Raw genomic sequence first — 15591 nt, forward strand, 5'->3', positions numbered from 1 at the left:
AACGGGAGATTGTAAATATCTTTGGTAGTTTGCACACTTCCTTTTAACGATAGTTTGTATGTAGGGCATTGACGTATATAGGTACATATTACGCGCATAATGTATGATTGTCCAAAATAACTGTTTTCTCAGCTATCAGACGGCGCTGCCGTTCATGATACGAAGTCTGATGGGACGAGGTTCTTCTTAAACTCTTTCTCTATCGTCAGGTTAACAGAAGACGAAGCCTCTGTAACAGGAATAGATATTGTGTGACGGATAGAAACACATGGAGATGATATTGTCGAAGAAATGTGGAACTGGCTACTTCAGGACGTAAAAGCATTCCCCTACACTATCGCAGAGAAAAAATAGAGGCATTCAAAATAAGGAAAAATGAGCAACAGTGTGTGAGTCATGCTTCTATCACTTTGTTTGGTAATGAAGTCAAATTCCTAAAAATGTGGGACAAGGAAAAGGATGACGAGTGTGTGGATGACGCATTAACCATCTGAGTGTAATATTTAAAGACGCTACTAGGTTGCCAATAAATTCTTCTTATGGAAATCTAGCACCTGTCCTGTCGTCTCTTCTCTCTGTCCCGCTTCCAGTGCTAGTTCGTCATGCAAGTGTACAAGGTCCCATACTTGTTTCTCGTATGCACGCATTTTTCGTTTGAAGCAGACTCGTAGGTACGTTTATTGAGTACCGTACTCAAAGTGCCGCATTTCTTTCTCTCTCTTTTTTTTCGTTCCCTTTCCTTTTTTTCGTTCCTTTTTATCAAAGGAATAGCAAGTCGGTTTTTGCATGACTAACCTTTCCTTGCTTTTTTCTTCTCAATAAACATATCCCCCCCCCTCCGCATTTTAAATGCCTTCGTATTTTGTACGTGCAGAGAAGAACTGTCTCTGCTCGTAATATCGCGAATTTCGGGCGTCATCAAGCTCTACCCGGAATATCTGGATTTTGTTGTTTCTTAAATACCCGCGTCCGCTGCGCTGGCTCATGTCACGACACACATGATCTGCTCTACCAGGGAGATTGCTCACGTCGCAAATTACACTCTCCTCCTTCTGTTATTCTCTTTCAAAGAGTGAAGGTAATTATCCTGTAATGATGCGCTCTTTCAAAGAGCGGGTGAAGACTATCCGCCCATTGTTTGTAGCCAAGGCCGTGCGAGAGACTAGGAGGTGCTGTTCTTTCGAACCCTATACCATCGGGTGTGGTCTTCCAGTAGGCTTTCCAGAGGAACATCGGCACGGTTCCCTCTGAAATCGGCCCAGGACGCATATTAACCCTCACGTCGTCCACACCTTCCTGCTGTCCTCTCCCCATCTGTCCGACGTCTGCACGCCGTTCATAGCCACAGTTGCTTCGAGGCGATAACACGGAATCAAACCAAAGAACCAACACCATCTAGAAACAAAGCACGGTAGCTTAAAGGAGCAATAAGGTGACAGTTAACATCGCTCGAAATCCTGCCTCGTCTGTCAAGCTGTCCAGCAGGAGTCTCCGTGCAAAATATTTTAGCTTTTGCGCTATAGCTCTGCAATTGAATTTACAAAAAAAAAAAAAAAAGAAAGGCCTCAGGATGCAGCCGCCGACGGCCGACACGATGCTCTCGTTGCGATGCGCTCTTTTCACGAGGAAAAACATTTTTCAAAGGTGCCCGGAACCTCAGTGCTACTTTAAACGCTGGTGCACGTCATTAGAAGACCGCCAGTCACGATGGTGCTTCCGCAGCCGTATGAGGACGTGCTGCCACAAGCCGCGAGCTACTTATAGCCACAGAAAGCCTATGTCTGAAATCATGTGTGAGAAGTCGACTGAATCGCGATTATTTCACTATACGTATCTCCAGGGTGAATTTAATTTAAGTTTCAGCGATCTTTTTTCTTTTTTCTAGCGCTATCATTTCATAGAGAGATTTAGAATCCAAGCCAATTCTCACCCGATGTATTTCCTATGATCTATACCTCCATGCAGAGCTGTACACGTTACCTAAAAAAATGAACTAAATACGTTACTCATTCCTTCGAAAAGAAATGTAACTAAATACGTTACCAGTTACTACTTACATATAAAAGGAGCGCGTTATCGTTACTTGGGAGTAACGAGTAATTTCTATACGTTACATTTGCATGCCAGACAGCAGAAATACGAAAGCATCACCTGCTTTCTTTCTTTCTTTTTTTTGTTCAGCTCATCCATGATGAATTGCACTTCAGTAGCAACTGGTGCTCAAAGCTGGCTGACATGAGTTCCCGAGTGAGACAGAGAGACAAAGCACTAAACGCCCTGAGCGCAGTGTATCCTTGAAAGGAGGAACACAAAGAACACATTGAGGGTTCTGAAACACTGTGGACTCTAGAGCAATGAGAAAGGCGTTGTTCTCTGGTACACTTTTTTCTTCGCTGGGCATATTTGAGCGTGCTTAAGCCTCGTGGAATGCCGCCATGTCACGAGCGCGGGAAAAACCACAACTGGCGGTCGGTGGTGTTTGATGACAGTGAGCCAAAAAGAGAAACAAAAAGTACGACTGCCTTGCAGTAACGCGTTACCAGTTTTTTACACTAAGTACCTTAACTAAGTCGTTAGTAACACAATATCTATTAACGTATTATGTACAGCTCTGCCTCCATGCCTGTACAGCCTGAAAAACCCGAATACCGCTATGTTTTCCTCTGACTGCTTCACATTCACATTGCCACGCGTATAGGTGGAGCTGCTTGCAGGACCCCGCAAAGAGATCGCTGTCTTTTCATTTAAGCTCTGGCGTTATTGGGACCATTTCACAATCGTGAGCAGCCAGCCTTCCTCTCTTTATTTGCTTAACATTACTTGGGAAAAATAGCGCTAACAGTCGAGCGATAAGTTGTCGTCCTTCTCCGCAGTGCATTAAAAAAAGACAGGAGCAAGGGCTACTCTTCCCGATGTTACATTCTGTCGTCTGATGCCATACACGGAAGGAATAAACCAGCCGTGATTGATGCTGGTAGATATGATCAAGCTTTCTCGTCCAAAAACGAAATGGTGAATAAAGCTAGCACTGGTCACTCTTTGACGATGAGTCACCTAATTCCTTATAGCTACTTCCCTGTAGCTCTACCAAATTATCTGCAATTCCAAGAAAGAGAAACTCTCGGCAAAGAGGTCACGTCTCAGATCGTAATGCGGTACCAGAGGACGTATTCCATGGGGGGAGATCAAGTGGAATGGAAAGGGAGCAAGAAAAACTTTTCAAATTAAAATATTAATCTAAAAAAATACTGAAAAAGGTATATCAAATAGACTGCAAAGACCTCCGCGACGGGGACTGAGCAACATATCGAAACACTAATAAGAGTGTTTAAAATATAGTATTTTGAGCTCGGTATATTCAAGATGCGTATATACATATATGCATACGTATATGGATACGTATATGCACAGTGGCGGCAGCTATGGTAAACCTGGACGAATGCTCTCGTACTCACTGTATGCAATAACTCTGACAAGGAGCTTTTGCTCTTGACTCTTAATCACTTATCGATCGTCACCAAGGAGTGTCTACTTAGCTGAAGCGACTGCAGTTTGGGAGTAGCTCTTGAGAATTCGTTTTCACGTCATTTTGAATATGATATTTCGGCATCGATCGCTTTCTCTCTCCTTCCTTCTTTCCGGTGGTTGAGGGGTTAGTTTGATTGCAATTGCTTGCGTCCGTCAAGTGCGTAATATCCGTGCGCCTCGTCCTTCGATCACCCCTCTTAGCGAGGGCACTTATTATGCCTCGGGTCCGATGCTCTTCAAAGTTGTCACATTGGCCGTCAGCATGTCGCCTACGCTGGTGCTAATGCATAGCGAACGAGTATACGAGGGGTTGTGACACTTTGACGCTTTGTGGTTCATTATATCACGCGCACATTGTATTGCACACTAGAATGTGCCTTTGCGTAAAACTTGCAATGCGGGTTCACATCGGTGAAGGTAATTGCTTCTTTGTTGTTGTTGTTTTGTTTTAATGCATTAGCATTAGAAGCGGCTTTTCGGGGAAACGTGTCCCTGTCGATCCGGTCAAAACGTGGAGAGGGAAGTACGCCGTGCGAGAGAAGAGGAGGGCAGTTGAGCGTAAGGGAAGGTAGGTCACGGAGCGACAGCGGTCTTGGCGGCGCATTAGATACGCGGACGAGTCTGGACTTGCTGGTGTGCAAGGCGCGTATGTATCGGCTGAATTCGGCCGAATACGAGTGCCGGGACAGCTAGGCGCCAAAAGAAGACAGATTCTGAGCGAAGGCCACCAATCTGCCAAAACCAAAGATTTTCGATTGACTAAAGGCAATCTGGGCTCCGAAGATCATACCTGCGCGCTCCGGATGAAAGCAGTCAGTACATGAATATGGTTAAAACACAATTGCTAAGACAGGCAGAGAAAAAAAAACATGCACTGGGACACATTGAATGTGGTGAAGGAAAGGGTAGCCTGAAGTGCCACTTCCTTCTACCGAACCTTCCCACTTCGCTTCACCTTTAATTTTGGTCCGAAAAATATAACTGTATCTTTCAAAACATGTTTTAGATACCGGGCTTGCAAGAAACAGAGTTTCAAGTTGCGATTATAAAAGAAAGGAATCAGATAACGTATAATGTGCGTGGAAAAGTGTCTAAGCAACTTGTACCCTGCCACCAAGTTGCTGGTGTCCTCGGCCGGGTTCGAACCCGCGATCTCGGGATCAGAAGGCGAACACGCTACCGACTGAGCCACCGAGGCCGATGAAATGAAATTAAAGTATATAGAAGGTAACCACAGGTTATACCGGAGGTAATTCAATGTCATTAAAGGTAATTAATGTCAATTCAATGGGGAATTGAAAGTAATTGAGGCAAGTAAACTTAATTAAAGGCAATTAAGGAATTCAAGATTACCACATGTAGTCTGCCGTTACCTAAGGTAATTAAAGGGTAATTACAGGGTAATTACAGTAATTGAGACTAATTAAAGGTTAGTTATATGGAGTTACATACAGTAATTCAACCGCAAATCAATCATTTACTGGAGGTAGACCACCGGAAGTCAAGTATGGAGCAGAAAAGGCGGTTAATGCTTACGCATTTCTCTCGCATTTACCGCTAAATCGCCCGTGAATTTTTAAGTCTTTGTTCTTTATTTATTTTATTACGTTTTTATTTTTACAGTGTGCAAGTTGCTCAAGTTAGGAGTCATGGGCGTCCTGGGTCCGGCGTCGGAGTCTGCATCTGGAGTCGTGAGAGCGGCGTGTTCGAGATCGCACATACCGCACATCTTCGCCCACTCGGATGACGAAGGTTCGACAGGGGACGCCAGCGTTACCATCAACCTGGCCACGCCTTTGTCGCTGCTAGGCCGGGCACTCAGAGATCTCGTTCTAGAGAAACGATGGAAATCATTCACCGTTATCTACGAAGGCAACTCAGGTGCACACGTGGTTTAAACTGTTATGTCTAATCTATAGTTCCTCGTCCCCCTCTCTAACACGCATTTGTCTTTCGCTGCCTTACAAATTTTAAGCAACACAGTAAAAAGAAGACAGGGTGAATGGCAAATGATGGCGTTGTCTCGTCGGGCAGCAACGGTTTTTCTTCTGTTCTTTTCTCTTTTCTTTTTTTGCGCGGCAGTTTTAGAAGGCATCATGTTTATATAACGCGGTACGAAAACACGTGTTCGATCTGGCCTCCAGCCCCTTTAAGAAAACATACAGCTACGCGATATTGGAGAGGAAACGTTGAGGGGAAACATTAATGCCATTGCGTCAAAGCACGTGTTATATTTTTCGGCATGACCCACCCCGGGCCTAATGATGCCGAAAGGGCACCAGTCTTAATTAAGTTTTTCTGCGCCCTGCTCACATAAGACACTGACATATTGGTTGCGAAAGGGCAAGCAGAGTAAACTTCATTAGGGTAAGGATATAGTGAATGCACGCGGATTATGACGGGACATTCATATGACGGTGAGGTAATAAAAGTTGGCGTAGATAGATCGCAGAAGGAACCGCCATCTGCCCACCATATCGTGTTGTGCTGCTAATCTTCATAGATAAATCGTTCCCTTGGGTGCGGAGGAATATACTTTCCGAGCAACGTTACAGGCCGCTGCATGAATCATATGTGGGTAGGAAGGAACTCTTGTCTGTTGCACATAATATCGTTTCAACCAGTATGATGCTCGCGTATAAAGTTATCGGTATGTTAAGTATGGTTAGCCATCAAGCGTCAGTTTAGTCGAGAGCTGGAAAAAATAGAATAAAACAAATGTATATATTCCGGGACAAGTTAACTCACTGCTGCAGGTACACCCTTAAAAAAAGGGTGTACTTTAACTCCTTTCCTTGCCACATATATAACACCCTTTTGGAGAGTACAATTACGCTCAAAAGGGTGTCTCCTCACTCCCTCAAGGGAGTGGCATAACACCTTTTCCCTGCCGGTTCTTCTCCCTACTCTCCAGTAGGGAGAAAGGTGTTATGCTACTTCCTTGAGGGAGTGAGGAGACACCCTTTTGAGCGTAATTGTACTCTCCAAAAGGGTGTTATATATGTGGCAAAAAAGGAGTTAAAGTACACCCTTTTTTTAAGAGTGTAGACTCCGCCCACAAATTTGAGGACGTGTGTGATTGGCTTAGGCAAGTCACACCGTTGTGCGTCCACGTGCTTCAAACTGTTATACTTGTCGGAGAAGACGTATGCAGAGCACATTCGCATGTTTCTAAAACAAATACGTAAAATAATCGTGTTAATTCCTTGCGTACGCCACCTTCTGGTATATGACGTGCTCTTAGTCTGCGGACCATATTCCGCTGACGGAGATATACCTCTGTAGTTATTTTGCCTCCAAGAATGCACTGTAGGCGGCCTCCTATTGATACTTGAGCTATAACACTACACATTGCTGGCATGTCATTCATTGAAACTTCCGCTGTAGCTTGCTTTAACCCTGCCGGCCTACGTATCTACAGGGATACGGCTACGCAGAAAGACCTGTAGTGGTACGACATAATGTTAAAGCCGCAACTAGTCTGCCTCACGTATTGTCACTCAGTCCTGAGGGACCCGTGCACTTCCTGGGAGCCTTCCAGTAGCTTTGGGAGCGCTTCCTGCACGCGCAGCAAGCGCGTGCCCTATACATTGCTTCAGCTACCGGAAGGGTCACTTGAAGTATACAAGGATGCCTCAGGGCTGAGTGACAATACGACGGCAACGAGAACACACGAAGATCACGACAGCACAACTGCTGGGAGAGTTCGGCCATTGGGAGGAGCCAGGTTTAGGTCACGTCATGTGACGCTAGACTGCGCGGGGTACGAAGACCAGTGCCGCCATTTTATAGCGGAGCTGTGCTGCTGGCGGTGGTGGTAGAGCTGCTTGCTGTAGTCGGCCACGCTCATGCGGGCAACCTCACGACTATCGCACGAGAACAGGGAACTGCTGGCGACATTTGTCTTAAAGTGTCTGAGAAAACCCAGGAAAACAGACAGACAGACAGCATAGCCGGGGCCCGGATTCGAACCCGGGTTACCTCCCAGTCTCGGCGTGCAATGCCATCAGCTGATACCGCTTTGAAATCTCCCGGTGCCGCCGCGACTCACCTTTCGTTTCTGTCAAGTGGGCGGGGCGATGACGGCTATGACGTCACGATGAGGCCCCATCTCCCGGCACAAAAAGAAAAAAAAATCAAAGAATGGACAAACTCTTTCCATAAACGGCTTTGCTCAATAAGCGTTCGTGACGTTTGTTTTATTTAGCGGACAAGTAAAGGAAGTACACAGAGGTGTAAGCAACGATGAGACATCTGGCATTTAGCGTGCATCTACGCATCCTCTACAAACCCTCCACTCCCTAAAAGAGTCACACTCATTTCGCTACGTTCGCAGTCCCGACGGGAGAGCCAATCACGTGTGTCGTTGACGATGAAAAGATGGCTCACGTGTGTCGTGACATTGATAGCGGCGGCAGAAGTGCACTACCGGTAGCAGAATAATTTCTCGATGGCCAATGACACCTCGCGGCTGCTCGCAAGTCTGTTGACGTCACGCGGAGGAGACTGGGCCGTGCTGGCGTCAGTGTTGAGCGAGCGTCCTTGTGAATTTAATGGACCTCTTGCACATACGCGTCGTATCCAAGCGGCTCTCCAACGAACCATGCTCGGCGCGCGTCAAAACAAATCCACGTGGATAGCGCAGAGGACCAAGACAGGTCCGGAGCAGGGCCGACAAGGTCGCGCCATTCGTGCGGTCTCCCCACTGGTCCCCTCTTCTGTCGTCCCGATTGTGCGCCATCTAGTGAAGAAGGAGATGATCCTCTCCTGCGGTTCAAGGTCATACGCATGCGCACAGGCCCTTGTGAAAAGGGTCCATCGCGAAGTGCGCGATTCAGCGCACGACACTGGTATCGTGCATAGTGGCTCTCGATAAGTTATACCCCTGTCACACGGCAAATTGAATGTCATTCCCAGCAAATGATATTCGCACTCAATGACATTCGTTTCGTGTCACACGGTGAAATCAAATGGCAATACATGCGAATGATATTCGCACAGCGAATGTGTTCGGGGAACTCATTCGCTTTTCCCTCTCGCACAGACAACGTACCATCGCAGTAGAGTGGTATCAAAAATAACAACGATAAACCGTTCTAACAAACGAAAGACGAATGAAAAGTTGTAAAGTTAAAAGTTGAAAAGTTTGTACTCCAATATTTTATCACGAATTTGATAACTTTCGACGCGAAGGAAGGAAGGCTGAACACTATTTTTCGGAGAACGACTCTCATTCCCAGTCGCCACGTTGCCAAGTGCGGTGCAGATAGGCTTCTTAGTTGGCTTTGTTTGTAGTACTTAGCCAATTAGGTGTCTTTGAAAAGGCAACGATTCTGCGAAATAATTTAATGTTTCGCTAGTTTCGACCAAAACAAATGAAAATATAACTAATGTGCCTGTATAATGCTTCAGATGTTATGCCCCGGTGTCTTAATTATCGACACTGACATCATTTGCGAATGACGTTCTGTTTCTTCGTGTAGCTCGATGTAAGACAAACGAATGACATTCGGTGCGATTGTCATTCGCTGGGAATGACATTCGGTTTGCCGTGTGACAGGGGTATTACTTGACGAATAAAACAGGGTCTTTGAGTCACGTTGAATGTCATTTCCTTGCTCCTCTAAAGACTTCGCAATAATCGTGCGAACCTGTATGCGCAGCACTCATGTGGCTCCGAGACTTATTAACCCTCGGTGGACAAGAGGGCCTTGGCTTTGGTCTCCGTCAGAGCGACAAAGGTCGTGATCTGCGGAAGTTGTTCCGCGAAGTTGGACGTCGAGGAGAGACCAACGTCGTTCTTCATGTCCCAGCTCGTCGGATTGCCGAGTACTTACGAGAGGTTAGTAGTGTCCTCTAACGTTGTGTGTCTCAGATACAGGTTATCTAAGAAGGAAGACTGAGTACGGTATCTTGTCGATATGTCGCGTGCATGGAAGACGCCGAAACTTTCATCAGCGGTTGTATGCAATGCTAAAAAGAAAATGCAAAGATTTTTTCAGCTTTCTAAATTACATACATAAATCACATACTGCACGATCCCGTGCTTTGTCATTACATATTCCTTTCAGCTGCTGGGCAATCGCTGGGCTTCGTTATTGACTCTGAGAGGGGTGTTTAAACATACATATGTTTACTGAAAGAGGAGCAATAAAAGTGCACAATATGATTCGAACTTTTTTTTTTTTCAAACCAGTAAAGTGAGTATTGTAACAGCTTTTAGGTTGTTACGAAACTACGCGAACTCGCATGCACGCGAAACAACAAAATAAAAATAAAAATGTGACTACGATGACACGAGATATGCTGGTCATTCTAGCACACCATTCATGAGGTGTTTCATACCACGAATTGCGCGAATTAGGATTGTGAAAATGGCGACGTTTTTCTTTCCTTTTTTTTTTAAAGTTATATTCCTCTGAATCAAGTGGTAATTTTTGTGTAAAATTGCGCACAGTACGTCTTTAAACGTATAAATAACTACTCAGCATATACTTTAGCTCCTTAACGATCTTTTTATTAATTGTACCTTCATTACGAAACCGTACTTACTCTGGGATAACCTTGTATATTTGCCATGTGCTGTTCGTTAATCTGTCTACGTAATTGGAAAAGTAAAAGTAAAAGTCCTTCCTTGAAAGAGAGCAGTGATAGTATTGTCTCAAAATGTGGACGAAATAATTGTCTTTGTGAAGTATAGACATGTATGGTTAAACACTTTTCATTTGCGGTTTCGTTTTATTACGACTGTATAGCACAACGTTGGAAACTATAAACTGTGGCAAATGATGTTGAGATGTCATGTTTACTAATCAACAGCATATGCTATTCAGCTCACGCTAATATGAAACAGTATAGCTGAGAGGTCAACTGTTACCACTAGAGCGCGGATTTTCATCTGAATGCATGTTTTATTTTATTTTCTGTATAGTTTTGTATCTGAACTATGAAAAAACGCTTTTGTTCTTTATTTGGGACCGATTACGCCGTAGTGCATATAAATGTATGTTTTGCATGTTGTGGCATTTTCAGCATGAAAATGTATGCGTGATGCATATTCTGCCGTTTTGCGAATTTCCCCATTCATCATCATCATCATCAGCGTACTTGCTGTCTTGCCATATTTGCGGCAAGGCGTGACAATTTCCTTGTTCTTCATGGAAGGTTTTGCTGGTTTCGGGAACGGCCTTGCGTCCGCTTTCGCGAAAATTCCGAGCGGAATAGAACATTATCGATCTTTCAGTGGGACGCGGTGTTCAGGAACCACGCTGCCTTATCCATTGCGCGAAATACTTACCCACAAATATTCGTACAGCAGTGCTCAACGCTCGCGCCTTCTGTCGCGGAGTGATGCGCGTGCAATGGTCGATGGGCCGTATACTTCGCCTTCGCCACTTTCTTTACCGTTACCATACCGCTGCTAAGACAGACGGCGCCAGCATTGTAATCTGCGCTACGGGGCGGTGCAGAAAGCAAAGCCTCCGTCTGCGTGACTTATATCTCTGGCGCAAGTCTGCTTTGTTGTGTGCTCCTGCACGAAGGTAGCCTCTACTGTACCCTGATGATCCTTATGAAACACACAAATTTTCCTTCTCCTCGCCTTTCTGTCTTCATTTCTCGCTGCAACTGTCACGGACGGACACACAGAGCTGTCGACGGTTGTCAGCCGTATAAATCCATCGCCTTAAAATTGGCCGCATCATTCCCTTTACTGCCGAACGCGTGCAAATGCGACAGCTTATTCCCAAGCAGCACAATGTACTGAAAGTCGAGTGCAATAGGGGCAGAGGTGGGGAGTAATGCATTACAAAGTAATGCATTACCGGTAATGCATTACTTTTGAGTAATGAGTAATGGTAATGAATTACGTTTTGCCAGCAAGTAATGAGTAATGGTAATGCATTACATTTCGACTGAGTAATGCAGGGTGGCATTACTCATTACCTTTGTCGAATGTTCATTGCGCCACGTGGAGATTGGGAACATCCAGGAGGGCAACAAGGAAAGAGAAAGGCGCAGCCTGAGGAATTCTGCAAGAGTTCAACAGTCGGCGGTGTGTGTCACAAGTGTCTACATGATGATATCACCGATTTTCTCTTGTGCGCATTTGGAGTAAAGGGAAATCAATGAAATAGAAACATAGCCTCTATGCGGGTAATACGTAACAATTGCTGTAGGGATCCACTGTTTTGGTATGATACCGTGTTAGCTTCTCTTGTGCTGTCAGAGGTAGTTTTTCTGCCAGGACAGAACTGTAGGCTGGGCCTCATCCGCCGGCTCCATAATGCTAGAAAAGGAATCATCTGCAATAAATCTTATCTATAGCTTTTGCCTATCAGACTCGCTTCTGTGGGGATTTAGTGGCACCGATTTGGGGATACTTGGGTGGCTATTGCCTATAGCAAAAAAAGCAAGGAAAAAACTTATGCATAGCACATTTGAAGCTTATGCCCTAAAACGTAAATGTAATGCCAGAGTAATGCCATTACTTCGTTAAAGTAATGGCATTACTAATGCGTTACTAATATCCAAAAAGTAATGAGTAATGTAATGCATTAGTTTGTTATACAAATAATGAGTAATGGTAATGCATTACAAAATAAAAGTAATTTCCCCACCTCTGAGGGGTGGACGGGTAGGTGGAACGTCTTGAACAGACTCGTGACACGAAAGAACACTGATAAGACACAAACCGTTCACCCCTATTGGACTCGACTTTCAGTACATTGTGCTGCTTGGGATGGGACCATCTGTCGGTAGTGATCATTTTCGCATCTGCCTTCGTTCCGGTGCCATTGTGAGTTCGCTTTCCACAACTGTTAACATCTCTACACCCTGCGCTGCTTACCCAACTTAGCTGCAGCACTGCAAAGCTCGTTGCAGGTAATTACAACCACCTAGAGTTATGCTCGAGAAATGGGGAGTGCTATTTTAAGGACCACAGCGGCCCCGGCTAAGACGCCGCATTTGAAAACCGGCGTTTTTCATCGCACTTTCGCCCTGAAAAGCCTTGTTTGGACAGCCTTAATCCCGCCTCCGGAAGATTGCGCGAAAACGTATCGCTGGACCAGGCGCAGGTCGCAACCGGTAACACAGTTACTACTTTCCCTCCAGTCTAACGACCACGGGTAAACACCGCAGCGTGTGCACAGAAGGTCGTAACGTTGAGCCCGCTTAATTAGTCCCTCGGGCAAACAGACGACACTTTCAATTAGTTTCTATTACAGGAACACGCGTATCCAAGAGCTTCTGAGGCGCAATTTGAAATTCAGAAGGCGTTTCTGCACTGTATTATTACTGGGAAGTAACTGTGCTGAGGCCCGACCACACCCGCAGACGACCAGACAAGTCAGTCCGTTGAATGAGGCCCCTTGGCAAGGGTCGAGTACAGTCGACTTCATTCTTTACGTCATAAAGCTATAGACTCACTTCATTGCGTGACGTCATAGCGATGCGGTGGCGCTGCTGTCCTGTTTGGTGGGCCAAAATCGCGCTGTGACGTCTTCGTCGCTTTAAAGGCATGCCGCAAAGTGGTGTAGCTATCGGATGGGTTATACGCATGTGCAGATGCACCCTCTTGTTTACAAATTGAAGTGATGGTTTACAAATTGAGTAAGAATTGGTGCACTAAAGCTTCCAACTCTGGATTAAATCATTACGTCATGCTATGTTCACCAGTTTATCCTTCTGTATCCCACATTCCGGACACAGACATTAGAGAGTTTTAGTACATCGTACGTTATCGCCTTTGCGTACGTAAGGGATAGCGTTGAAGGTTCTGCGCATGCGCATAACAGAAGGAAAGCGTCACGCAGTGCGCAGAACCACCACGCTATCATTTACGTACGCAAAGGCGATAGCGTACTGAATGCTAAAACTCTCTATTGTTGAGTTCTGAGCCGATAACGAATGAACCGGCGCGTACACATTTTCTGTTTATACCGGAACAGCGCAATGCCTGGAACATTGCGTTTAGAGGGAAACGTTTCCGAGTTCAGTAATAATCTACGGAGCGAATTCAGCAATCATTCCACGTTTCCGAGCCGCGTCGCAAAAATACAACATGGGGCCTATCCGGCCTCAAACTTCGCAGACTGATAAACATTCGTCTACCTCCCCCCTCCCCCCCCATTCCTTTTTCGAGTTATCGTACTGTAGCTACAAAAGTGATAGTCAACGAATATCTCACGCCGTGCATTTTCAATGGCCCAGTCTCACCCAAAACCGCAATTCTTTTCTGTGTCTGCTTAAATTTCATATCGCCGCGCACAGGTGGCGCGAGACACTGAAAAAGAAGGCTAGTGCATGACGAGGGCATGTTACATTGCTTTAAGCAGCGCCGCGTGTGCGCGCTGCTATAAACGGAGGAAGAAAATATTTATTTTCTTTATTTATGAATACTACTAGCCTCCTCCTGGAGGCCTAAGTAGGTAGGAGTGGTACCGAAAGATAAAGGGAATCATGCGAATAACGAGCATATACATCACAAATGTGTTACAAGTGGCTCTGAATCATTGACACAAACATGTTTACAGAATCCGCGGACACAGCATCGCGTGGTAAAGCATTCCAATCTGCGATCGTACGCGGAAAGGAGAATGTATAACAATCAATTTTGTATCAATAAGGTTTAATGTGGAGTCTTTGGAAACAACCCGTGGGACGCTTATCAAGAAACGAGATATAACGATCCTTGTCAATTCTAAGTTCACCGTGAATTACTAGAAAAAGCGTTTTTCCCCTGGCAGACTTACGCCTTTCCATAAGCAGGTCTAATCCCGCCTTGTCGTAAAGGTCACTAACCGTACTCAGCGGCGTAAACCTGTTCTAATTAAAACGGAGTGCCTTTTTCTGTACCGCTTCAATTTTGGAAATATTCCGTTCGCTGATTACGTCCCATATCGGACTTGCATATGCTAGAACAGGTCCGACGCTACTTAAAAAAAGGTAGAACGACGGTACTTAAAATTGTCTACTGTGGCCAAAACATTATTGTCATAGTTGGCGATGTAATATAATAATATAATGACATAGTTGAAGTACTTCCTCTTTTCTGTTAACATTCATAGCCACAGATTTCTGCGGACTTAACCTCGTGTATGGGACTGAGGTTCTGGTTTTCTTTCTTTTTCTTCTTCTTTCATTCTTTCACTGTGCCACCAAGAGGCCTAGTTGCTATCTACACGAGTGAACCATAACCACCACCACCCTGCTTCACTTTTAGTTCTGTTAGGGCGATATGCAGTTGAAAAAAAAAAAAAAAAAGTCTGCAAAGTTTGAGGCGAGATAGCCCCGCGTCTTGTATTTTTGCGACATCTTCCAAATCTGTCGTTGAATCATTCAACTGAAGTATCCAAATGTGGATCCGTAGAATCTGTACTGCTTCTGCAAATCTGGCATATCGGTATCATCTGGCATCATCTTAAAATAAAGTTGTTGTTGGCATGTCCGCAACGGTCGGCATGTTTAATGCCCACAGTCATCAGGAGCAGATTCAACGATATATCAAAGTAGTAGCATAGCTAGAAAGGTATTTTTGGCCAGGTCTCTATGCACATTTTACATGGGGAGAAGGATTTCACCCCTTTTCCCTTTCCCAAATGCACTACCAAAGATAGTAATTTGAGGAGGGGGCGAAACATCCGACGCCCCTTCCTCTCACTATGCCACTGTGTTGAGGCATGCTGTAAGTCTATATACTGTGCACTGCGATGGTTGACACTTTATGTAGCTAATGTCCTGCTTGATTCTTCCAGGCTCATCTTGCTGGCATGCTTTCCGAGTACCACAATTACATCTTGACATCCCTGGTAAGTTGGGCGCGTCTGCCGCTGGTGTTGCTATACAAGCAATTTGCTTGCAGCTATACAGGGTGTCCCAGCTAACTGCAAACATATTTTTTAAAAATATATATAACACTTTTTCCAAGATGAAATCAATCGCAACATAGCATATGCTGAAGGCACTTCCTAGGAGGGCATTAGCAAAGTCCAAAGGCAATGTCTTAATTAACTTTCATTAATTAACTTTTTAATTATAAAAGCTACAAAGTTGTCCCAATGA

General features: G+C 44.9%; 1 protein-coding gene across 2 annotated transcripts in view; it reads left to right on the plus strand.

The window, feature by feature from the left end:
• The window catches only part of LOC135401104 (glutamate receptor ionotropic, kainate 2-like), a 174022-nt gene that overhangs the window by 128548 nt on the left and 29883 nt on the right, over positions 1-15591 (plus strand). For both annotated transcript variants that reach the window (XM_064633282.1, XM_064633283.1), the window contains exons 3-5: positions 5152-5409; positions 9192-9370; positions 15285-15338. In XM_064633282.1, coding sequence (XP_064489352.1) covers positions 5152-5409; positions 9192-9370; positions 15285-15338 — 491 coding nt within the window. The remainder of the gene's footprint in view (positions 1-5151; positions 5410-9191; positions 9371-15284; positions 15339-15591) is intronic.

Source organism: Ornithodoros turicata, chromosome 7 (assembly GCF_037126465.1).
Source record: "Ornithodoros turicata isolate Travis chromosome 7, ASM3712646v1, whole genome shotgun sequence".
NCBI lineage: Eukaryota > Metazoa > Arthropoda > Arachnida > Ixodida > Argasidae > Ornithodoros > Ornithodoros turicata.